This window comes from Equus quagga, chromosome 3 (genome assembly GCF_021613505.1).
Source record: "Equus quagga isolate Etosha38 chromosome 3, UCLA_HA_Equagga_1.0, whole genome shotgun sequence".
NCBI classification, from domain to species: Eukaryota; Metazoa; Chordata; class Mammalia; order Perissodactyla; family Equidae; genus Equus; species Equus quagga.
Genome location: NC_060269.1, coordinates 2,093,661 through 2,120,694, shown reverse-complemented (window position 1 = coordinate 2,120,694; position 27,034 = coordinate 2,093,661). Strand labels below are relative to the sequence as shown.

Sequence of the window (27,034 nt, the reverse complement as noted above, 5' to 3'; positions counted from 1 at the left end):
CCTGCCTGGAGATGTGGAGCGATTGCCCAGGTCCCACAGTTAGGCTCAGAGATGAGGAACCTTGCCTGGAGATGTGGAGCGAGTACCCAGATCACAGTTAGGCTCAGAGATGCGATTACATCCTAAGGCTTCTATCATTTTTACACTTTTCTCTTACTGTATTTCTCTCTTCAACTCATAATAATATTGATAATCATAATAGCTGATTTGTACTGGGCATTTGCTATGTGCCAGTCACCATCAGTTACTCTTCACCATAACCCTGAGGTCATACATTTCTGCATGGGTAATCCTGATAATGCTTAATCTATATAGAAGTAATGCATATAAGAAGGTATTTAAGGTCTATATCTACATAATCCACGTATTATCTACGTATACCTGCAATTCTGCTGGATTACATTTATTTGAATTCTTTCTCCCAACCCCTCCCCATCAGGTCTTGACTCACTTTGTGCTCCATTCCTATATTTAAATTTCAATAATGAAGGTAAGCCTGTTTATCATTTAAATAATCATTGTGCATATTATTCTAAAATATTTTATTCAAACATGAAAGGTTTTTGTTTTCCTTGTAAGGTTCTTGCTTTCTTCCTCATAGATGCTGTAAATTTCTATGAAATAATGTGTTAGACTCCTTTTAGAGAACGTGAAAGATTAATTGATTGCTGGGGAGTTTCAGTCATGACCAGGCAGAGACTAAAGATTTAGGGGAGAATCTGTTTATACCAAATGTGCTCATCCACTTTGGTGACCATTTTTGTGAAACATTGGAGAAAATTCTGACTTCTTTAAAGATTAGTTTTAGTCTGTGTATACTTTCCAAACAATTTGTAAAGAAATCTATATTGCTCTTGCATCTCCAAAGCATGTCATTTCAACCTCTACTTCCTTAATGAAGACTTTTCATATTCTCCCTCCTGAGCCTGTACAGCACTTAATATTTCCAGAAATTTATCTTGTGTATGTTTTGCATTATAGTTATTTATATGCTAATATATAACCCGTTTTTTTGGTTAGCATATTTTTTTAACGACAAGATTTTTTGTTTTCTGTCCCTCTGTTATAATGCCCTTTTTATAGTATGTTTTTCAATAAATATTTGTTAAACTTAATTGACTCAAATCCCGAATGATATCACGTGTTGTAGAGAGTGTCACCATATCTAGCATGAGTCTCTAGAAGCTCAGTCTCATAATCTCCATCTTTTCAAATTCTGCTTTTTGTCATAATTTGCATAAATTTCTGCAATTGGTTAGATAGCGTAAACCAGAAACTAAAATTTCTTTATTTGAATAGTTTTTAAATGTACAGTTCTCTGATATCATTACTCATTAATCTAGACTAGTTTTCCTGTATTTAGTTAGGCATTGTCCATTATCATACATATTGATCCAGGAATAGTAAAGGATCAGTGTTTGAAAAAACAATTTATGACTAACATTTCTAAATCCAAAGTTCTCACGCTCTTTTGTTTGTATCAGCAAAAATTAAGGATCTTGAGGTTTGTATAGCTCATTAATGATGATCATGTTTAGAGATTTAAAAAATGTATGAAGTCTGGTAATAAGGATTTTTATTATTGTGGGATAATGATTGCCACAGGGGTTTGAAACTGAAAACTTGCTGGGGTGATTATCTCTTGTTGTCCAAAATACTATTTTAAACGATAGAGGGATTTTCTACCCTTGATTTTCTGTTTCCATTAATTATTAACATAACTCTTGTTTAATAGTAGATTCAAGGAATGTGCACTGAGTGAGTGACTGCTGATCGTTTACCCGTTAACTAATTTGTTTATCCCTTTGCCGTGTTCTTTCTTAGCCTTGGCTTATGCGTGTATGTCTGCCTTTATCCCCAAATACCTGTATAACTTCTTCTTGAAAGACAACTCACATGTAATACAAGGTAAGCAAATGTCCTTCCTTGTCTGTTTACAGGGCAAGTGCTTGTTACTCAGTTAAATTTATGATTTTCACCTGATCAGATAGGGTGATTAAACCATCACTAAAACCCATGAAGAGATGGTTAAGTTTAGTCTTTCCACTAAGTCCACAAAGAATTTAATATCTAATCTCAGTTCAGTTCAAATTCAGGCATACCAGTTTAAGAAAAGTCAGGTCTAGCTGTTTGTCTGTCTCACAATTAAAATTGCCCATAAAAAGCTTCACCATGGAGCAAGCCTATTGTGAATTAGTACAAAGGTTAAACAGTGTTTGTCTAAGTAAATAGATATTAAAAACACTTCTCTTTCATCTCATTCCCCATGCTTGAACCCAAAATATCCTCCATTTCTCCTGCTTTCCTAAAATACACCATTCCTTCAGAGTCCAAGAGAGGCAACCATCTGTGAATTCTTTCTGGAGTACTCAGCCACGTTCAAACTTGCAATATAGTTTTCTGAACTCCTTTTTGAAAGTAATGTAACAGAAGTTGATAATAAACACTTTTGAATCAGACAAACTTTGTTTCAAATTTAAGCCTCATTACATATTGTGAATCTTGGACAAATAGTTTGCTTGTTGTAATTTTTCTCATATCTAAAATAAAGATTGTTGTAAAGGTTAAACATAATAACATATGTAAATACCTGGCATATAGAAACATTCAATTCAATAACAATAATTGTTAATATTTTATTGTTATTTTTACTATTATTACTATTTTATTACTATCATTATTACAGTTTTTTTGCTAGTATAATAATCATGGCATTACATATTGCTTTATGTCATATCTTTTGAAGAAGATTTTAATGTTTTAAGGGCAGGAGATTTTCTTATAGTTCTGTATTTCTTTTAGAACAGACTGCAAAGCTGGTCACACAGTCTCCCCTTTTACCGTTTTTATAAAACTTATCAGATACCCCCTTCATTTAGACTTTTTATTTATACATATATGTCTTATTAATTCTAGTAAACTTTAAACAACTTAAAGCTGATAATATGTCTTCTTTATACTTATATTATTATGGTTTGGTATAATTCTCTCAATTTGAATAGACAAAGCAGGACACAACTACAGATTGTGTCTGATTTATCAAAAATTCTGACCAAGTGGGGTCCCAATTAGCAATATTTTTACTTACTTAGAAATAAGTGTAAAAGTAGAATATAAGAGGTCAATATAATGAGAAAATAATTAGAAAGGAAACAGGAAAGGAAATGTAAATTAAAAAGATAAAGAAGCTGAAAAGAAAAGAGAAAGAGGGGCCAGCCCTTTGGCCTAGTGGCCAAGTTCACGTGCGCGCTCCACTTTGGTGGCCCGGGGGTTCGCTGGTTCGCTGGTTTGCTGGTTCGGATCTGAGATTACTAAGATTACTCTGAGATTCAGAACCTTAGAATACCAGCTGGATTGAAAAAGATGGAGGGATTTCAAAGGGATAGATTGATTAGAGTTTCAGAGATATTGCAAAGCAAGCTTATAAATTGTAGGAAAGACATACTTTAGGCTATTGAAGAGAAAAATCTGGCCGATGAAGAGAAGCAGTCGTTTAGTTATTAGGAATGGGAACTAACCCTTCGTGGAAAACCCAACTATACCTTAGTGTCACTTTGCACTTAAGAAAGGAGCAACCCAGAAAACTGGCCTCTAAAACTTAAACTGTTCTTTGATGTCATTCTGCTGTGGATTGTCACTAACACAGCCATTGGAATTTTGCCACAACGTTAAACATATTCTTGTACTGTTTGTAAAACCAAGGCAAATCCATACTTGGACCGTTGAAAGATGTGATCCCTACAGGTCAGAAAGGGAAAGAGAGAGGAAAATACGTATAAACCGGGGAAATTAAATTTCGTGAAAATTTCCCCAATTTTCTGTCTATGTATATGTGTTTCTAAATCCTTTGAGGGCAAGAGTGGTATCTCCTTCACTGTATCCCTAGCATTTAATGTGTGCCACATGCAGCTAGGAGTGGATATGTAACTAAACTGTGATGTTTTTGAGAGTTAAAAGGGACATTAACTGCATCAGACACTGAGTCTACAGGTGCAGCTGGGCTCTGCCAGGTAAGGTAGGATGTGTGGTCATACTACACATAGACGTTCAATGAGTCTTTGAGGGGGAGGGAGAAAGGAAGACAGACGTCAAAGTCTAAAGTCCAGTTGTCAAAATGGGAGTGTGATATAAATCTCCTTTCTCATCAAACAGTAACAATGAGGGGTAATGTGCAACTTCACCATAAAGGGTTATGTATTTGGAAAAACAGTGCATTGCCTATTTCCAGTTTAATGCACATCTTTGTCATGGATGACTTGATGATAGGATATTGAGAGAGAGCAGGAAATGCATTGGGCATATAGCCTTGCCATTTTCAAGAATGTCTTGCATTGTGTGACTGAGGGTATTTTTCCTGAGACAGAAATGTTCTACCTTTACTAGAAATGTTATAAGAACTACCCTGAGGCGCAAAGTGAGTTTGCTCATACATTTTTTATCTTTTTATCAAAAAGAAAATGGCTCACAATGTAGCCCTAAAAATTACCTTTCTCTTTTTTTCTCTTCTTTTGAACCTCTGTCTTCCCATTTAGACAGAAAGCTTGGTGCTTGTTCTTGTGACTTTAGACAGTAAGCCAAATTTTACAGCCTGCAAACTTTGTAATAGGAAATAATCTAATTAGGTTCATTTGCAATTGTTGACCTTAAACAAGTAGACAATCTGTTATTTCTCCAGCAAAAATGGGTTTATTCAGGATCAGCAAAGAATGGCAATTTGAGGTCTGCAAGTATGGCGAGTCATGTGCAAGTCCCAGCAGCAGGGGGAGAGGGGGCACTCTGATGGAGGGTAGAGGAGGTTGGGAGCCTATTGTAAACAAAGAGGGCAAAGTGTTCGAACTCCCTGGCTGAGTTGTGACAGTTTCTCATGGGCTGAACTTCTTGCCATCAAGAAGAGCAAGTCTTTCTTCCTCCCCTTGGGCACCATCGACGTAGGGTGTGAGAGCTCCCCCTTTTGGCCTCCCGACTGCATTATAATGAGGTTTCTGTTTATTAATTTTCACACAGTAAAGTAACTTCAACTTCTTTTGAGTGCTGTGAGTGAAAATGTCACCAAATGGTTTAGCTTGGGCACATTATAGTTGACAAGAGATTTATGGCTCTGCATATTTATCTATACTTAATCATCTTCAGGATAAACTAACAGCCTCATGGAAAATAACAAATAATTATAGAACTGAGAATGCCATTTTTTATTTGTGAGCAGAGGAAACCTTTTGCTTTCAATCTGTTGCCCATCACCCTCTACTTCTTACCCCAGCAAAAAGAATGAAATCAGAAAGATTGGTCAAGAAGGAAAAAATAAGCATATCCATGTGTGGGACTTTTTGAAATTTCATCTCTGTATCTATTTTATGTTTTTTTTTTTTGAACAAACAGCTTATTTCTAAACAGCTGCTCAAAAATATGATAGTATCAAGTAATATCCTTACACTGAATTCTTTGTGCATTGTCATTTTAAAGTATGTAACAAGAAGCTGTTTTAAAGGAGAGGAATAAGAATTTTTAATATGGGGAGGGTTTAGAAGGGAAAAAGACAACTTATTTTCATTTTATATCTCATTGCAAAAAATTGAGGTATAAAATTTCATTAAAACACAGAAAATTTTTATTAGACATAATTTGTATAGTAGTGAAACATTAAACTTCACCTGAAGGTTAAGGAGAAATTTTACAAATACCTTGATTTTTTTTTTTTTTAAAGAATAGTCTTTACCCTTACATGGGTCACCTATTAGTTATAAAATACTATTTGGGGGTTATTATATGGCTCTACCTGTATATCTGTATTATTAGAAATCACACTTAGAGTGTTTTCTGAATATTTTAAAAGAGTCAGCAGTAATATCTGTGAAATCCTTTGTTTTATTTTGACTACTGGTCTGTTTTTCTGCGGCTACCCTTAAAGTCTCTCAGGTTTGTTTACAAATCAAAGGACATATGCATTTCAGTTTTTTGGGTTTTTTTTTTTCTTTTTTTCTTTCTTTTTTTTTTTAAGGAAGTTTATCCCTGAGCTAACATCTGCCAATCCTTCTCTTTTTTCTGAGGAAGACTGGCCCTGAGCTAACATCCATGCCCATCTTCTTCCACTTTATATGTGGGACGCCTGCCACAGCATGCCTTGCCAAGTGGTGCTATGTCCGCACCGGGGATCCAAACTGGTGAACCCTGGGCCACTGAAGTGGAACGTGTGCACTTAACCACTGTGCCACTGGGCTGGCCCTCAGTTTTTTTTTAATTTGCTGAATTTCTGAAATAACTTGAAATATGACATAGTGCATTTTTCATCAGTTCTATCATATTCCCCCTTTAAAGAAATTTTTCTGAGTATAACAAGCCATAGTATGTCTCATTCCAAAGCCTGTCGTGAGCAATCAAATTTATGCCAGCCTTATAACTTATATAACATATATGCAATAATATACAGCCTATAATAATATATAAAATGTATATGTACATTTGTGTGTATTTTATACATATACATATATATGTGTTTACACAGATTTCATATTTATGTGCAATTATAATGCATATTGTATATCATATAAATCTAGCCATCAATGTTTGACAGAACACGAGGAAAATATTTTCATGATGGATTAGGTTTCTTTAGTATATCCTCAATTAGCCATGTTATCTCACATAGTAATTATCTTTTATAAGGCTCAAATAAGAATGCTGTTTAATAAAGGAGCATAGTTGTGGAGCATTACCTGAAGCATGATTTTCTGGTTTGAAATGAAGCAGCTTTTTGGAAGTTAATAACTATGCTTTCATCAAGATACAGCTGAATGCTTGTGATTATTGGTGTTGCATAACTCTAGCTCCTGGGTAAATTAGGACTATAAACATACTGTCACTAATTGGAAGTAAGAAAAGAAGTTAAAGAAAAGTTAAACGTGGAAGTTCCCTGGGGCCATGGGGTCTGTCCTGGGTCTCCACTTTAATCTATAACTCTTGAAGCTGATGTTAATTGTACCTTTCTTGTTCTTAGAGGAAAAGATGAGACAGTGGATAGATAGAATGGATTCTGTTGCAGTAAAATAAAGAAAATCAATTTTCTTGATTTTCAGATCAAGAAAAGTATTAATCACATCCCATTCTTTATCCAGCACCCATGGGTAAGGTTCACATTAGCTCTGGAATTCAGCTTTATCATGGTATTCAATACAGCACCACCTCCACTTTTCTTTTTGGCCTTCGTGCTTCTCTTTGTAAAATATGTAGCATTGCACATAGGTAAACAATTATATAATACATTGTGGTCGTTAAAAGCAAAGTTTTAATTGAGGAAAATGAGGGAAGGCTACTTATACTAACAGATTGTCAAGGATTTAGTCCTATTTCTTCAAATATTAAAAATAAAAGAACTTTTAAAAACTAGAAAAGAAAGGCAGACATTATTTTTAGAGATTATTTTCACCAAATAATTGGTTTGAAAAATAGATCTGTTACTTTATTAAAGGGAAGAGTTGAAATTATCAATTGAGGAAAAACATTCATTGAGTTATTGTTATGTCAATCTCAAAAAATAAATAAGTTGAGCTCTTTGAAATATGTGTTAATTTGTTTCTAATTAATAAAATATGATGGTTACTTTCCCTTGAGTTGATTGTTGCCAGTGTCTTGTTTAGATTAGTACATAGTAAGTAAATGGGCAAGAATAGTAATTTGTTGAAAGAATGGAAAAAATAAGGAAGTATTCCTCATATTCCAGCTGAACCCTCTGAATTAGAATAGGATTAGTGTCAACAGCAGATATGTTTAATTGCCTACTGTTTACCTGTTTTCTTTTTTTATTTAGGTAACATTGATTTATAATATTATGTAAATTTCAGACGTTATTCCTAAATGTGCCACATGCAGAGTCTTAGATGGAAATGAGTGGAACTGGAACAGATGCCTACATCTGTATATATAAACAAATTTGAGGCATAATTATCCCATTTGCAACAGCTTACAAAGTGTTGTTCCTTATTAAATATCTGTTACACTTTCTGAATATACGGTAAATGTGAGACATTTAATATTGCTAGAGAAAGTGTATTTGTTGAATTTAATAGGAAGACATCATTCGTCATGTGTACAATTTGTGATTCAAGAAATGAACTGATAGCTCTGAAGGTAGAAAATAAGTTGTGGCATAGCTTTTTGCTATGTTTGTTTAATAGTATTGATGCAGGCTCGGTGAGTCAAGGAGTCAAAAGAAAGATTTCTTGGATTCTCAAGGTCTGGCAGTAGTGCTCTTTTATTCATAGAATAGTATGGAATAGCATGGGAACAGGACCCATGGGCAGTAAAAAACTGCAAACATGGGTTGAGGGTAGGGCTAAATTTAAGGCATAGGTATGTGAGTTACAAGACAAAGGAAAGATTATGTAAAGAAAAAGTCGTTAAAATGGTATCAGTGCAGGTGGGGTCTGATTATTGGGTAGTCCTATAACTTTAGATAAGAATCAGATCGGATTAAGTCAGGATGTGCTATGCTTCCGGAGGATGATATAGATCATATAGATCGGTATGTAAGACAGGTCACCTTGGGCTTCTCTCCCTGGGGCAGCCTTGATCCTCATCACAGCCAGTGAAATTTTATCCCATCCAAGTCACCAAACTGTAAGGGAGGAAGACATTTCCTCTACCCGCTCTGGGTTCTTCTGGCCGGAGAATGAATTAAATTCACATGAGACAGAATAACAAGAGAAAATTAAACAAAGCTTTATAACATGTATACATGGGAGAGGCTCAGGCAACCTGAGCAACTCGCCAAAATGGCTAAAGCTACCACCTCAAATGTCATCTTCAGCTAAAGACAAAAGGGGATGTTGGTGGTGGGAGGAATCAGTTACATGAGGTTACCAGACAAATACAGTAAATAAGAATAAGATTATTATGCAGATTTAAGTCCTTGCCTTCCCCATTAAGAGATTCTAGAGATAAGGTCATCCCCCCTTCTTCCTGGCACAGAGCGGGAGACACCTTTACAGATGGAGATTTCCTTTACAAATGTAAATATCTCTTAACAAAGGGTAAGTAAATTCTACTTTTCAGAGTTTCTTTCCTGTCTACAGTTTTTAAAAGTAACCAGCCCAAAATAATCCTCATCAATATCAGTAAGTGATTAAAGTGGTAACAAAACAGAAAATTATCTATTAAAGTATGTTTTCTTCATGGAGAAATTAAATTTCATTCAAAATAGAAGTAAAACTGTAATATTTGTGAATTTACTGTCTTTATTTGAAGTACTGTATAAAGATGATGATTGCCTTAAACTCTGTTGTCATTTCAGAGTATCTGGCTGTGTTCTCTCAGATGATTGCGTTCCATGATCCAGAGCTGAGCAATCATCTCAATGAGATTGGGTTTATTCCGGATGTAAGTACAAGGTGCACTGATAGAACAGGAGGTAAACAGTAAAGCAGGAATTGGCAGCACGAGAGAATACTGTTTTTAAAGTTTTGTTGTCATAGAAGTCCATATATCTAAACAAGTTCCTGCTGCTAGTTGTAGCCTGTCATCAGGTTTGTGTGGTTCCTTCCATATTCTCAGCCTTAAGTAAAGGGAAAGTATATTATGTTTCTTGATACTGTCAAATTGTTTTGAAAACTCAGTATGAGCATTGTATTAAACTGTACTGTGAAGCGTTTTCATTTGGATTTAATGATACTCAGGGCTTCTTTTCAAGAAGTAAGAAACTAGAACTTCAGTGAGTTCTTAAGTAGCTGCTTCTGCTTTGCTTGATGTATTACCTTGGAAGCCTTGCCAGATTGCAGCTTACTCCTTTAGCTTCTTCGTAGTCCACGTCAAACCAAAAGTCAGAGCTGACTCAAAGGTTAGCCAGGTGTAGCACAGCCTGTTTCTTATCTGCGGTGTGTGACATGGATCAAACCTCCTGTTAAAGGCAGTTGGAGTCCAGGATCATAGGTTTTTTTAAACCTCACAGAACACTTTTTGAGATAGAGATCTCCTTATTCCATCTTAACCTTCTTTGTTTTCTGATCATGGCTTTCCTCTTAAGGCTTATATCCAGAGACCAGTATATTGATGGTAAGATTAAGGGTGAAAATGTTTATGTTATCACTCAACTAATGCTTTTACAGTGTTAACAATAACACTTATAGTATAAATACTTGCAGAGTGCTTTGAAGTTTAAAAATACTTTCATAAATATTATTTCATTGGATTCTCAAAATAAATCTGTAAGGCATATAAGCAGATAATTTCAGCATTTAATAGATAAGAAATTTAGTGTTCCGGGAGGTAACAAAACTAGTCACAGAACTACAACTTTAACTTACGTAATTTGACAACCCTCTGCCCCGGTCTAGTTCATCTTCCATTGGGAGGGTAGAGACTAAAATGTGGTGTACTTACCCTGAGTCCACTGCTCTTTGTACTGAGCAGAGGCTGCTGTGATCTCTGTGATGTGGCTTCAGGCCTGAAGTAGCCATCCTTCACATATACGGTGTCATTTGCTTCTAGGCTGGCGGAGAAATACCTTTCATTTTAGTACATGGCTAATTCAATGAGGGCTCCTAAAAGAACATACGCAGACTGTACAACAAACAGAAATAAAGTAAGGACAAGCCCTATAATTATGCATAGAGATGAAAAATCTTGTAAAAATCTTAACCAGTATATATAGTATCATAGTAAGTATTCGTTTTTATATAAGCCATCCTTTCTTGTTTCACATTACGAATGTGAGATATAATACGAAACAACTAGGTGACGTCTTCTGACTAGAGTTGAAGATGTTATAGAAGAGCTGACTGCTGAGTTGGTAATTATGTTAGAGTTTTGAGGGAAAAAATAATAACTAAGATACAGACTGAAAGAAGAGAGAATTAGTTTCAAAGCATTCTCTTGAAAGCACCTAATTGTGCTCAGTTCTGAACAGGAAACTACATTGGTTCAGTCAGTGTTACAGGTTGACAGGAAGCATTTATGTAGAAAATTATGGTGGAATTCTGAAGGCAGTCTGATAAAATCCTAGATATATTCATGAACATAGATGGTACTAAGAAAGGAATCACAAAAGGAAAAATAATTTCTCTCTGCTTTAGATAATCAGAACAATGGAACTCTGAGTATGGTATGAGGAGTGGTGAGCAAAAAGTGCTGTTTAAACTTATTAATGTGAACATGTGTTGAGTGCTGACTGTGCCAAGTACTGCTCCTCCCTCTTTAAATAAACCATGCCTCTAATCCTCACAAGTTTGTAAGTCTAATTAAATATGGAAATAAAATTCTCCGTAACAATAACATGAACGGTAAGAGGAGGTGGAACGCTAATGTTTCTGTGTTATGCAAGGGGAAAATAAATACACTCGTTATAGTTAGACATCAAGTCAGGGACCTTTGCAGATCTGGGATTTCACCCTACGTAAAAGGTAATAACTGAGCCTGTAACTGTTTCATGGATCCTGGCAGAAAACCCAAGACTCCTGGGTAAGAGACAGAGGACTTCATCACTCACACCACACAGCATGCAGCATGAACATTAGCACATTGGTGGTGTTTCCCTGGGCTCCTAATCCTATAGAGATAGTGTAGGGTCCAGAGGACACCTGCATATATGGTGGATGGCATTATAGGAGAAGAACTCTATAATGGACAGTATAGTGGACACTATATGGGACAGTAGGCGTGCCTTCTCTTTGCTCTGGTGAGAGAGAGAGACTATCTTTTTTCTTCCAAGGTTTTAAGAAAACCTGTCCTTTGCTGAAAGGGAGATTCTCTCTCTCTTTTCCAAGGCTGTTTATATGCAAATGTATTTGAAAATATAATCTCAAACAAAGGACAGTCAGTGTCTCCGTTCACAAGAAATGCAGAAGTACAAGAATGCATATTAAAGTGATTAAAATGTAATGATAATCACTAAAATAATAGAAAGAGAGTGTGTAACTTCTAAAACAATAGAAGGGGGATGTGTAGAACAAAGAACAGTCAACCAATCCTGTATAAAAACATAGAAAGAATGTAAGCTAATTAGATATCCCAATAAAGGAAATTTTCAGATTTTTAAAAAGTCCATCTATATGCTATTTATAAGAGATGAACCAAAATTTAAGGATATGGGTCAAAAAGGAGATAAAAAATGTATGTCAGGCAAATATTAACCTAAGAAAATTAATACAGTGATAGTCATAAACAGAAGAGAAAACACAAACAGACTCACCCATATAAAGAATTTGGTGTATGACAGAGATGATTCTATAAATCAATTAGAAAAGAAAGATTATTGAATAAATACCCTGGTACAGTTGGATAACTACGGAGGGGAGGTGGGGATCACAGCCAGTCTCACACCATACGTAAAAATAAATTCTAGATTGACTGGAAGACCTAAATATGGAATGTCATATTTATAGTTTCCATAAGGAAAGCATTCTTACGAAAGTTATAGAAAGTACAAAACATATTTAAAAAAGAATTTGAATTAAGGAGTGGTACAAGAGGGCCTTCCATTCTATTGATAATATATTATCTTGATTTTAAAAATTTCTGAAGCAATTCTTGCAAAATATTAATAATGTTTGTTAAATCTGGGTGAAGGATACACTGGTGTTTGTTAAATGTGCTGCTATACAGGATGAGTTAATTATTCAATAATTTTGATGTAATGCCTTTATTCTGTTTATGCTTCCCTCCCCATTATGTCCCCTCCTGTAATTCCTGGGACATTTTTGTATAACTTCTTGTAAAAACTCTTTAATACTAGTATTATGATGAAAGTATTATTGACTTATATATGTAATGTGATTAGTCTCATGAGATATCCGTAATTCGTGTGGGGTGGTGGACAGTTCCTTGTGGGATGACAATGTCCAGTAGATGGCAAATGCTGGGCATCCCGGCCTCCAGCCACTGATGGCCTGAAATAATCCTAATCGTGGCGACAATAAAAGGCTCACACATGTTCCTGAAAAATGACTCTACACATCCCCCTTTAGGGAGCCGTTCTGTCACTATTGAGAATCCTAGAGTAAACAAAGGGAAAAAAGAATATATCTTATCCTGGAGAAGATTCCCTTTTCCACAACTATTTTCTTCTAACAGAGAATGGGCAAAGTGAAAGGTATTTAACAAGGTTGTAATGTTAACAGGAAGATTGTTTTGAAATCTTTTATCTTGTTTTTTTGTCTGCTTTATTGTGTTTCATTGGCCTCTTTCTCAAGTCCGTAGATAATATGAAAATGTTGAGAATATTTTTAAATTTAATTTTAAAAACAGATTTGGTGTTTTTAACATAGAGATTGTTGACAATAGTGGTAGGAGGGGTGTGATAAAGTAGAGAATTTTTCTTACTCTATTAATAATCACATATTTTTAGTTGCATTTCTTTAGCTTGTATATGCAGTGTTTCTTTTTTCCTTGAATTATTTCCTTCAGTGTTCTACCTTTAAAATAATTGTTTAGGTGACTTTCTGCTCCTCTAACAACAATACAGGCTGGGATCCATTAAGGGCGAGGGTGGGCACTTTGGTAATGAGATCCCAAGCTGAGTTTCCTGCTCAGTGACTGATCCTATCAGAGTAAGCCCTAGTTAACCTTCCATCACTGAAATGCAGCCTCCTGTCTCCGGAGGGACTGTGACTCCTAGCTCCTTTCCATTTGCCATGGATCACAGAACTCCAAACACAGCGCTGCTGAAACTTGAATAGTTAGGAGTATTGTGCATTGATGTGATGCTTAGATTATATATGTCATAGTAGTTATGTGATTTACATAGAAATAGTGTGAGTAACGTGTATTTGGCAAAATTGGGACCAGAGTGATTGTTATCATTTTTCTCTTGGTGTGTTTCTGCTTCTGAAAATATACCAGCCCTTGAAATGAGAACAGGAAAGTATGCTTCTTCGCTCTTAAGGAAACTATTTTTCTGAAATGTCATAAATTGCATTCAGCTTGCAAACTACAGAAGTTGTCAGGTGGCCATTAAGAGAAGTGATAAGGCCTGTATCCCAGTGGTATGTGCCCTTTGAACCTGCTGTCACTGCTGAGATAAAGCTAACAGTTCAGTGATAAGCAAGCATAGGGCAAACCATTGTCATTGAGTGCAGTCTTTTTTTTTTTTTTTTAAGATTTTATTTTTTTCCTTTTTCTCCCCAAAACCCCCCAGTACATGGTTGTATCTTCTTAGTTTTGGGTCCTTGTAGTTGTGGCATGTGGAACACTGCCTCAGTGTGGCTCATTGAGCGGTGCCATGTCCCCGCCCAGGATTTGAACCAACGAAACACTGGGCCACCTGCAGCAGAGCGCACAAACTTAACCACTCAGCCACGGGGCCGGCCCCAACTGCAGTCTAAATGGATGCTTACACCACTACTGATGTGCTCCTCCCTAAAAGCTTATCACTACCATTTTTTTCAGAATTTATATTCAACTGAGTTTGTACTAAGAGAAAATGTGAAAGGATTGCTCAGAAATATTTACGTATTCATCTGCTTGTTTGTTCATTTGTTCCATCATTTATTCCCAGCCTTGACGATGTTATTGTTACATAAAGAAATTTTAGATTTTAATTAAAGAGGAGACTACTGATAAGGAGCTTTTCAGATTTTATCAAGATGTGGTTACAGGGTAAATTAGGAAAGTGCACCATATTTTGAATTTCCCATCACGAGTCCCCACTAACCTGTCCTGGTCCGTATCTAGAGTGCTAGGATGTATCCTTTTGTCTGGCTGCAGCTATGGTGTCCCTGACAGTAGTCCTAAACCCATTATGCTGACCTAGGGCTCTTTAAGGCCCTTGAATACAAGTGGCTTATTGAGCTCTCTTTCTTACAATACAGCTTAATTACCTTTCAGAAAGGCCCAAATCTTGGAAACCCAAGACTTGTTAATTCCACCAGGAATGGTAAAGTAATATTTTAGTACCTTCTTGCTAAGAACAGATACACACAAGTTAAATATTCAGCAAGTTTCCCTATTTAGTAAATCCTCAGTTGAATCCCCCCTCCCTCTTTCCAATCTAATGTTATCCTTATACTGATTGAGACACAAGTGAAAGGAAGTATGGCATACAGCAGCGGTTCTCAAACTGTTTGGTCTCACAACCCCTTAACATTTTTAAAAATTACCTAGAATCCCAAAGAGATTATGTGGGTCGTATCTATCAATATTTACTGGGACATTTAAAAAATGCTTTTGTATTAATTTATTTAAAAATGGCAATAACAAAACCAATGCATGTTAACCAAAATAACATATTTTTCTGAAAAATAATTGTTTTCCAAAACAGAGTAGTATTGTTTTATATTTTTGCAATCTCTACTTAATAGAAGAAAGCTAGATTCTTATATCTGCTCCTAAATTTAGTCGATTGTGATGCATTGTTTTGGTTGAAGTATGTGAAGAAAATCTCGCCTCACACAGATGTGTGGTTGGCAGAGGGCGTTTCAGACTGTGGTAGTTTCTTAAAGCTTAGTGGCAGTGTACAATCTAAAACCGTATCAATGAACTTTTCGTACTCTGTTACATCCAAATCCATCCGTCTATCTTGTACTTTGAATGGCTTTTATCCATGCATGATTTTGTAATGTCATGCACTGGTCATTTGGAAAATATTGGTTTGCTAAGTTATGTAGATCTTCCAACTATGAAACAGTTCATTATACAGTATGAAAAAAATCAGTTCACTAATATCACCATGAATCTCATTCACAAAGCCATAAAGCATTGGGAAGCTGCCAAGCTCACAGTGGCACATAAACATTTTCCAAAATTCTAATCTTCGCCTGACAGCTAGAATTTTTTCTTGGAGTGACAGGCTCACTTCATTCATTTTTGAGAAATGTATGCCAAATATCCAAGCCTGAAAAAAATCATTTTTCGTATGTCATTCTTTCAAGTAAAAAGCAGCTGTGTTGACTCGAAGCTCCAATGACTGTCCAAGTGCTTTCTCTCGAGACGGTCTTTGTCCTTCATTACAAGGCACACGTGCTGTATGCACGCTCCTCAGTTTGTCTTCTCGTGAAACGGTTAGCAGGATGCGTAACACAATTAGTGATTTCCGCTCCCTCACAGGAATATGGCTGTTAGGCTTCAGGCCGCGGTCTGGGTTTGTGATGAGTTGCCAACAGTTTCATCCACCAGTGGTTTTGCACCGTTAGCACAAATGTTAACATGGTAAAAAAAGAGCAGAAAACATCTTAGTGTCGATATGAAAATAGCTTGGAATTTGTGGCCCCCTAAAACGTCCTGAAGATCCCCGGGGGCCTGTGACCACGGCTGGAGAAAGCTGGTGTGGAGAGTAAGCACTTAGACAGCGGTGTCCGGTGGCCGGAGTTCTCATCCTGACTCTTCAAATTCTTAGCTGAATTGTAAGTTTCTCATATCCACAGTCCTCTTACTGTTGATGTTGATTACAGTAAATCAGAGAGTTATCGTGAAAATTAAATGAGGTAGTACATATTAAACTGTTCAACCCAGTTCCAGGAACACAGTAAGTGTTAAGGGGTTAACCATTATTGGTGTTCTTGTTGTACTTATGATTGGAGTCTGATCATTCTGCACTGTTTCTTTGGTTATATTAATATGATTTATACTTAGAAAGGCATTATATTACAAGCTGTAATGGATATATTATCTTGCTGCATCAGTTAACGAATACTTTGTCAGAGGAAATATAATCCTAACAGTAAAGACTTTCTTGTTTGTCTGAGTTGGTGAGATTGCCACTTACCACTTTGAATTAACCTTTTTTGTTTGCTTGATTTTTAAGCTACTCTTCTGTCTCTCAGAAAATGCTATATAGCATGTTTTATACCCTTTTACTTAAATTAAAATTAATTGTTTGAAAATTTTGAAGATTTTTTAGTACTCAGTGAGATCGTTGAAAAGTACTCTGGAAGTATAGCTAATCCTTCCTCAAAATGATAATGTGAATCTCAGAACCATTAAATTATCCAATGATTTTATTACTAATTTCTACTTTATAGTTTTTCAGTTCAATATTGTAAGTCAAGTTAGAATAGAGAAAGGTATGTTTATGCAGTTACTCTTTTTGATTCCTTTTTAAGTATTAGGGAAATCAGTATGTGCAAAAGATGTAACTAGTATAACCTTTGGTATACAAGGGAAAGAAAATTAACCATTTATCATATGGGTCTAATGGACCTTTTAAATTATTTTTATATGTTTAAGTAATTTTTTGAATGATTGGCAGAAGTAGAATACAGGCATAGTAAAAATAACTTTATTAAAAATTTTACTAAGGATTTAGGGGCCGGCCTCGTGGCACAGCGGTTAAGTGCACACATTCCACTTCGACGGCCCAGGGTTTGCTGGTTCGGATCCTGGGTGCGGCCATGGCACCACTTATCAAGCCATTCTGTGGTAGGCATCCCACATATAAAATAGAAGAAGATGGGCATGGATGTTAGCTCAGGGCCAGTCTTCCTCAGCAAAAAGAGGAGGATTGGCAGCAGATGTTAGCTCAGGGCTAATCTTCCTCAAAAAAAAAGGAAAAAGAAAAATTTTACTAAGGATTTAAACATAGCAGATCCCAAGTTTTACTCCATATATTCCTTGTTTTGAAATATATATATGTGAAATATGCATGCCTTGAACTTTCTGCTCATCTGTCATGCATGAACCTGAAGCATGTCCATCTTGTAAATACTGATTCCAGATTTCAAATGCATCTCTAATGGGTTCTAGCTTTTCTCTGGTTCTTCTTGTACTTGCATGGTCAAAATGCAACTATCAAAACAAAATACTGACGGGGCTCATAACTTTGTTGGAGAACAGCTATCTTTTTTGTTCCATAATTGCAAAATATTTTCATTTTTAGGTTTATGAACACAAGTTAGAATGATAAATCTAATGATTTCTTTCTAATCAGCTATTTTCTTCCAATCACTTTGTAAACACACCTACCTTTAGCGTTTGTCCACTTAAATTGTATAAAATTTTGGTGCAGAAATATCATTAAAAAATTAAAGATTACCCTCACACATCTTTTTAAGAAGCAAAATAGGATGGTCCAGGTTCATGTTGCAAAATATTGTGTGATGAGGTCCTTCCCATTAAAAGGCTAACACTGTTACTCATTCTTGTGTTTGAGGATTCATCTAAGATACCATCACCTGAGAATTCACAGTTTGAAATTTCACTTGAATGAACAGTGTTACCATTTCACTAGAGTCTAGAATACTACTACCAGTCTTATGATTGGTCTAATAATTGTGAAGCATTATCCTCTGTCAATTTTCTTCTCTTTGCTAGTAAAGGTGGAAAATGAAAAATTCTGATTTCTCAACTATATGTTCATTGAAAATTTAAAACAGACTATAATGATGGTGTCCTCATTCATCTTTTAGATCTTCTTGAAAGATGATGTAATACTTTAGATGACGCAACAGGAAGAATTAAAGATGGTAATAGTGATGATTTATTTTAATATTGTACCATCTTTCTAGGCAATTCCCTCATTCTCTTTTCTTATTTTAGTCTTTTTTAGCATAGTTGGGAATAATTGGTGAGTAATGATAAAATAATTCCTACTTTGATAAAAGAATAGAATATTTCGTGATAAAAAATAAGATCACTAAGATTTCAATAATGTATCATAGATTTATAAGAGGATCCGAAGACCCATATGATAATTGTAAGATAAAATGAATTTTCATCTATTTTTTTAAAAGACTAAATCAATTTTCTCTTTACTCTTTCTTTTTTCTTTTTTGAGGAAGATTAGCTGAGCTAACTACTGCCAATCCTCCTCTTTTTGCTGAGGAAGACTGGCCCCTGAGCTAATATCCGTGCCCATCTTCCTCTGCTTTATATGTGGGATGCCTACCACAGCATGGCTTTTTTTGCCAAGCGGTGCCATGGCCGCACCCAGGATCCGAACCAGCAAACCCCAGGCCACTGAGGTGAGGAACGTGCGCACTTAACCGCTGCGCCACCAGGCCAGCCCCTCTTTATTCTTTCTTATTCTTTAAAAGTAATGAAATAGCAGTCCTCACAAATAGTTAGAACTGCTCAAAAAAGAATCTCAAAAACCAGAAGTGAGTCCAGTACCCTGCCCTGAGGATTACTGAGGTTTGAATGGAGGTTATACACTTCCCTCCCCAACCTCTGCCCTCCACCACACTAACACTCACTCTTTAGCAGGAAGCTGCACTCATTCGAAGATAGGTAACAAAATAATGGTGAAGGAGAGAGAAGGAAGGAGAAAAGAAATAAAGAACCACTTACAAAAACAGAAACAGAAAGCACAGTCTTGTGCTATCTCACAGAAATAGCAGACAACATGATCTCACTTTAAAAAATGAGCTTGGTGAAGAGAAGAAAGAGTTCAAAAACAGATCACAGGTCAACAAAAGGAGGTGAAAAGTGAACTGGTGAAGCCCAGAGAAATCTGAAAATAGTATATTAATAATAGGCTCATTAGAACAGCGTACACCAGAATAAAAGTGTAAGCCCAGTCAATGACAATCAGTAGTTCTGAGGAAATCATACAGAATAAAACAGAAAAGGGTAAATATACCTAAGTAACTGCACAGAGAATTTCAGATAAGATTTCACAGCAACATTCATGGAGAATTGTGGATAAAGTTTTGAGAGAAAGTAAGTTGATTGAGGAATTGCATGATAGCCAAGTCGTCTTTCAAATGTAAATGTAGCATATAGGCATACTTAAGCATGCGAGAATTTAGGGAATACAACCCCTAGGAGCTTTTTTTTTTTACAGAATATAAAATAATAGATGATGAAATCCAAGCAGAAAGGAGCTGAATAAAAGTAAGAACTCAAGGAACTAGGTATAAGGACAGGGTGGGTCATTAAATCCGTTTAAACATTGGACTAATACTAAACAATTGTGTTAGTTATGTTATGACATAGAATGTAAATGTTATAAATCTTGATGTAAAATTGAGGTATTAGAAGTCAGAGAAGTGATAGAAAGTATAAGTGTACTAATTTTATCATCTTTCAAAATAGATAATCAATACTTGACAATGTAATTTAAAATTGTTTCATGTTCATAAAAATACCAAGTGTAGTATGATCCAGGTTTTCTCTAAGTATATCTCTTTATCTAAAATTTTAGCTATGTCTGCACAGAAATATATCAAGAGTAATGTTTATCATATATTATTATTTTGGGATATTAGGATTTGAGAATTTTTTTAATGTTTTTCTTTTGCAAATGTGGAACATTTCCTTCATCACAGAAAGTTCTATAATGTGCTCCTCTCGAAGGATCTGAAACTAAAACTACAAAACAGACTTTCCGATTATGTTCGCAATAAGAGTGGGAGGTAATTTACCCACAGTGTAGTATATAGAGCATAACATTACCAGGTTATGTAGAAAAATACTTGTAACCCAACTTGTTTCTGTCTACTCCACTGTCCGTGTGTGGTGTAAAGAACAAGAGACTATCAGTCAGAGTCCTGAATTCTAGTGCCTGCTCTGTAATTTACATACCTGTGACTTTGGGCATAGTGACCCACTTTGAGCCTCAGGTGGCCCATCAATAAATTAGGAAAAATAGATAATACCTGCCTTACTACCCACAGGACTCATAAGTTATATATGAAAATGCTTTGTAAAAAATGGTGATGATGCAATGTGAGCACATGTTCGATGAGGAAAGAAAACTTAGATCCTCTAAGAAGTTTCAAGTCTCAAGCCACATTACCAGGGTAGTTAAAAAAAAAAGCTTGCATTATCAGTGGAGCCCAGTGGGGGTTCTACCATCAACGATGTGTCAGAGAATGCCAGATCATTTAGATGTAGGTGAAATTTTCTGATGGTAGAAAACAGGGACGTGTATCCTGGAAATTCAGGTTCAGGAAGCTTGACTTACATCCTGGCAAGAGTCGAGATGGTATTATTCAGTGCAGTCAACGATGTGCCAGGCACTATGTTCCGCACTGCTTTGTTTTACCTCTCTGTTTTTATGTGTCAATCAAGTGTTCATGTTTCTTGTATCTGCCACAGCACCTGGCATAACAGTTTTCATATATAAGAATGCAGGAATATTGCTCGCTTAATTTTAGCGACAATCTTTTGCTTCAAGCTTACTGGTTCACAAAAATTTCAGAACAGAACTTTTTTTTGTATTTAAAATATTCTAAAGAGGGGCCGGCCCCATGGCCGAGTGGTTAAGTTTGCGCGCTCCCCTCCAGGCGGCCCAGTGTTTCGTTGGTTCGCATCCTGGGTGCGGACATCGCACTGCTCATCAAGCCATGCTGAGGCGGCGTCCCACATCCCACAACTAGAAGGATCCACAACTAAAAATATACAACTATGTACTGGAGGACTTTGGGGAGAAAAAGGAAAAAATAAAATCTTTAAAAAAAAATAAAATATTCTAAAGAGTTACTCTAGAAATCACTGTTATCTTATGGATTTATAGTTCTCACCTCGTAAGTATTGTCCCCGTATTGATGGTTGTGGAAATGAAGGCAGGTTTTGTACTTGAGGCTCTTTTCCCCAGATTCTGAAAAGCCACAAGACCGAGAGTACTGTTCACTAAGGAGAGCTGTTCGGTGCTGCTTCTGCCTGGACTGTGTATTTGTTTGTTTGTGTGAGACCCTTTCCCATCCACCAAACTTACCCTGACTTATGAAGCCATCATCCGCCTTCATTGTGGAAAACAATGCTCTTTTGAAAATGAGTGGCACAGTGGAACAGTACATATCTTCTATGGAATGTTTTCTTGATTTTTGAGAATTTTCTTTTGTATCAAGCCATGTGATGCTGTATATAGCTAAAAGGACAAGAGTAACTCAGATATAGACAAAATAAAGGATCTTGTAGAATTTGGAAAGTAGAAGAAAATTATTTTATGTAAGAATGTTTGAAATATTCTTAAGTACTATTAATTGAAATTAGGGAGAGAACATGCAATGTTTATAAATAAAAAGTTCATTGACAAAAGATTCATCTAGAGTTTATAATAGTTCCTTTTTTAGTCTTTTTCATTTTTATGCATTTACAAGTTTTTGAGGCATAATTTTCTGCTCTTCAAAATCAAGTTAATGAGCCCGCATCCTGTTTTTCCTATTAACAGTTCTAATTTTGACATTACCAGACCTTATGAAAACACCTCATGAAATGTTAAATGTCACTATTCTCTCTTGCTCTTGCTAGGGGGCAGCATTTACTCAGTGGACTCTTAGTAGACAAGACCCTGGCCAAATCAAACATACACAACTTCATGATCTGGGGAAAATAGCTAAAGCATGCATGATTGCTTTTCGTTGGGTTTCAGTTTCCCACTTTAAATCAGGAAATAGCTAATAATATTTCTAACTTAATAAGACTGATTGTATATGTTTTTATATATTGTAACAAAACATTTCATTATTTAATTGCTATTTTTTAAATTAAAGCCTACTATTTAAAATTATCTTATTTTACTGCCTTTTTTGTGTATCAGACTGTATTACCAAGATGTACCAGTATCCTAAGAAATTATCTAAGATGAAAATAGTTAAAATTTTTAAATGAAGAAATATAAAGAATAGATAATAGGCTTTACACTTTCACAGAATACATTGCCTATTTATTTACCTGAATTTATTTGGTAAGAGGTGACTAGTGCTGGTGAGTACCTAGGAGTTGTTTTATATTGTATTAAAGAAATTTATTCAACTTGAATTAATTATTACTTTTCAAATATCATTAGAATATGCTTCATTTCACTTATTTGTAGTAACTTTTTTCATAATTATTGTCAAAGTATAGTTATATAATTTAAGATTTCAAGTTTAAAAGACTAACTAGTTTTCTCATTATTTCATATTTATCAAAAACTTCTCAAAAGGTGCATAAATCTCGTGACTATTTGGATCTTTTAATTATGTGCTACGTGCCAGGCATTTTCCCAAGCCCTGGGTGCATCAGTGAAACAAAACAGACAAATCTCTACCCTCATCGAACTTATTTCAGTGGGGGTAAACCATAGAGAAGATAACTATGCTATGTGATACTGGTTGGTTAGGTAGTCGTAAGTGCTAAAGGGGAAAAAACCCCACAAAACTGCAGCAGGGACGTGGAGGTAAGTGCTCAGGTGAAGGAGGAATTTACTTTTTTTTTCTTTTTGAGGAAGATTAGCCCTGAGCTAACATCTGCTGCCAATCCTCCTCTTGTTGCTGAGGAAGACTGGCCCTGAGCTAACATCCGTGCCCATCTTCCTCCACTTTATATGTAGCATGCCTACCACAGCATGGCTTGCCAGGTGGTGCCATGTCCACACCCAGGATCTGAATCGGGAAACCCTGGGCCACCAAAGCGGAACGTGCGAACTTAACCACTGCACCACTGGGCTGGCCAAGGAATTGAATTTTTAAATCAGGTAGCCAGGGAAAGCCTCACAGAAAAGGTGAGTTTTGAATAAATGCCCTAAGGAGCTGAGGGAAAGAGCAATCCAAGCAGAAGCAGCAGCAAGTGCTGCAGCCCCGGAGTGTAAGTATGCCAGGGATAGTGATGGAGCAGCCAGGAGACTGTGTGCCTGGAGCACAGGCAGCAAGGAGACAAGTCAGAGGGGCACTTGGGGGCCAGGTTAGAGCCTTATAGCTCATAGTTAGGACGTTAGCTTTGATTGTCAGGTGGAAAGCCACTGGATGCTATTGAGCAGAGGAGTGACATGTTCTGATCTAAAAGTTTTCACAAGGTCATTCTGGCTGCTATGGTAAGAGAAGCCCTAGGAGGGACAAGGATGGAACCTCGAAGACTGGTCATGGGCTGTTGTAATAATCTAGGCGAGAGATGATGGTGGCTTTAATTAGGAAATTAGCAGTAGAGTTGGTGAGAAGTTTTCATGTTCTGAGTATATTTTGAAGATAGAGCCAGCAGGATTGCTGGGGATAAATGTACAATGTGAGAGAGACAGTTGTTAATGAATCCAGAATTCTTTATTTGAGCGATTGGAAGAATAAAGTTGCTCTTAACTGAGATTTGGAAGACTATACTTGGAGGCACAGATTTTGGAAGAAGTCTCAGGAGCTCTGTTTGGGACATGTTAGGCATACAAGTGGAAATGCCAAGTAGGGATTTGGGCATACAAGTCTGGAATTCAGGGGAGAGGTCTGGGATGGAGCTGTAAATATGGGAGTCCTCACACTGTATGTAATCATTTGGAGGAAAATAAGAGAGAGGAAAGGTCCAAGCACTAATCATAGCACATGGCAAGGTTTAAGTCAGGGAGATGAAGAGGAACCAAGAAAGGAGTGGAGGAGGAGGAGCAGCAAGGTAAGACGAAAGCTAGGTGAAGGTCGTGTCTTGGAAGTCAGGCCAGTGGGTGGAAGAGGTGAGATTAGTCAGCTGTGTCAAACCCTGCTGATTGGTAAAGAAAGATGGAGAATGAGAATTGGCCGTTAGATTTAGCAACATGGAAATCTTTGGTGACCCAGATGAGAGCAGTCTTGGTGGTGAGGTGGAGTCAAGAACCTAATTGGAGTGGATTGAGAGAATATTCAGTGAGCTTCTACTGCTCTTAATGAACTGTAAGCTCCTTTCAGGCTGGAACTATGCTTTGTTCACTGCTGAATCCTGTCAGTCAGGCAGAGGATGCGTTCTCCCTCACCCCGCCTTTTGTTCTGTTCAGACCTCCCTCAAATCACATGAGGCCCTCTCACGTTTGGGACGGCAATCTTGTTTACCCAGTCTACTGATTCCCATGTTGAGCTCATCCAGGACACGCTCACAGACACACCCAGAATCATGTTTAACTAAATATCTGGGCACTTAGGCGGGTCAAGGTGACACACAAAATGAATGATCACAAGAACCAGTGACAAGTCATTATTGATCTGGTGGCCTATACATCTCCCATTTTGCTGTTTTTATCCTGGTTGTCCCATGAGTTCTTTGTTCTCTTTTTCCTGTTTGTCTGCCTTCTTTGGATCCCTGGATATTTTTTTCTGTGATTCTGTTTTACCTCCTTTGTTGGCGTGTTAGCTGTAACCCTGTTGTGTTTTCTCACTGGTTTCTTGAGGGTTTGTACAGTGGTCCCCAACCAGGGGCAGTTTGGCCTGCCAGGGGATTTTTGGCAACGTCTGGAGACATTTTTGACAAAACTGGGCAAAATTTTTGTTTATACTGTGATTCTTTAACTTATCACAGTCTGCTTTCAGGTAATATTACACCATTTCACCAATGGTATAAACACTTTACAACGTAGACTTCTATTTTGGCCTCCCAGAATTTGTTATTGTTTTTCTACTTTTTATTTCTGCATATAAGCCCCACAATAAATTATTGTTTTTTCTTGAGTCAATTATTTTTAAGATTTTTTTAAATAAAAGTCTTTTATGTTTAACCACATATTTACCATTCCTGAGTCTCTTCTTTCTTCTGTATAGATCCTTATTTCCCTCTGGTATCATTTTCCTTCTGCCCGGAGCACTTCTGTCAGCATTTCTTGTACTGCAGGGCTGTTGGGGATGAATTCTTTCAGCTTCCATGTTGGTGAAAAAGTCTTTATTTTACCTTTTTCTTTGGAAGATGTTTTGCTGGGCATACAATTATAAGTTAACAGTTTTTTTTTTTAATACATTAAAACTGTTTCTCCACTGTCATTTGTTGTGCACTGTTTTCAACAAGAAAACATTCTTCTCATTGATGCTCTTACATAATATGTCTTTTTTCTCTGGCTTCAGTGTAAGATTTTTCTCTTTACCACTGATTTTGAGAAGTTTGAGTGTGATGTGCCTCGGTGCAGTTTTCCTCATGATTCTTATGCTTTGGGTTCTTGAGATTATTGGATCTATTTATTTAGAGTTTTCATCAAATTAGGAAAATGGTCAGCTATTACTTCTTCCACTAGTTTTTCTGTCCCTCTCGTCTTCGCTCTCTTCTTTGGCGTCTCCAATAACATAGATATTCAACTGCTTGAAGTTGCTTGCTTTTAGGACTTGTTGCCCGTTTTTCCCTTTTTTTTTTCCTTGTCTTTGTTTCATTTTGGATATTTTCTATTGCTATGTTTTCAGGCTCACTAATCTTTTCTTCTGCAGTGGGTGATCTGCTCTTAATCCCATCCAGTATATTTTTTGTCTGAGACATTGTGTTTTTCTTTAGAAGGTTGATGTGGTTCTTTTTTTGTATCTGCTGTGTCTCTACCTAACATGTTCAATCATTCCTTAACTTTTTGAACATATATAGTACAAATGTAAAAAGTATTTTAATGTCCTTGCCTGCTATTACAAACATTTGTATCAGTTCTGTGTCCATTTTGATTGAATGATTTTTCTTTGCGTTATGGGTCATTTTTTTTCTTGGTACTTTGCACTAATGCTATTTTTTATTGGATTCCAATCATTATGAATTTTACCTTGTTGAATATTGGATACTTTTATATTCTTGTAAATATTCTTGAGCTTTATTTGGGATGTAGCTAAGTAACATTGAAACAGTTTGATTCTTTCAAGGCTTGATTTTAAGGTTTATTCAGTCAGACCAGAGCAACATAACTTGGGATAATAATTTTGCCCCATTACTGAGTACCCTTTGGAGTCCTGTACCCAATACTTTGTTTATTACAGCCTTTTATTTTTTCCATTCTGGCTAGTGGTAAGATGAACTATTCCCCACTTTGTGTGAGCCTGGTGAGTTTTCCCTCTGATCTTTTCCAGTGGTTCCCTCCTCGCTTTGTGTAGTTTCCTCTTATACACACTCTTTCAGTGTGTAGGAAAAGGAATTGTTAGCTTGTTGGTGAAATAATTCAGATAACATTTCTAATGACAAAATATTGGCTTTGATCAAAAGATACAGGGTAATATAATTTGTGTCATGTCCTTAAAGAAAGTTGACATCGGTCTTAGCAGTATCTTTTTGAATACCATGTCTACTCAGGCAAGGGAAAGAAAAGAAAAAATAAACAAATGGGATTACATCAGACTACAGTGCCCTGCAAGGCAAAGGAAACCATCAAGAAAACAAAAAGACAACCCATGGGGCTGGCCCGGTGGCACAGCAGTTAAGTGCACACGTTCTGCTTTGGCAGCCCGGGGTTCGCCAGTTCGGATCCCGGGTGCAGACATGGCACCACTTGACAAGCGATGCTGTGGTAGGC

General features: G+C 36.5%; 1 protein-coding gene across 5 annotated transcripts in view; it reads left to right on the top strand.

Moving 5' to 3' along the window:
* The window catches only part of TBCK (TBC1 domain containing kinase), a 196,148-nt gene that overhangs the window by 76,078 nt on the left and 93,036 nt on the right, over positions 1-27,034 (top strand). For all 5 annotated transcript variants that reach the window (XM_046656525.1, XM_046656526.1, XM_046656521.1 and 2 more), the window contains 3 exons: positions 440-490; positions 1,825-1,908; positions 9,284-9,369. In XM_046656525.1, coding sequence (XP_046512481.1) covers positions 440-490; positions 1,825-1,908; positions 9,284-9,369 — 221 coding nt within the window. The remainder of the gene's footprint in view (positions 1-439; positions 491-1,824; positions 1,909-9,283; positions 9,370-27,034) is intronic.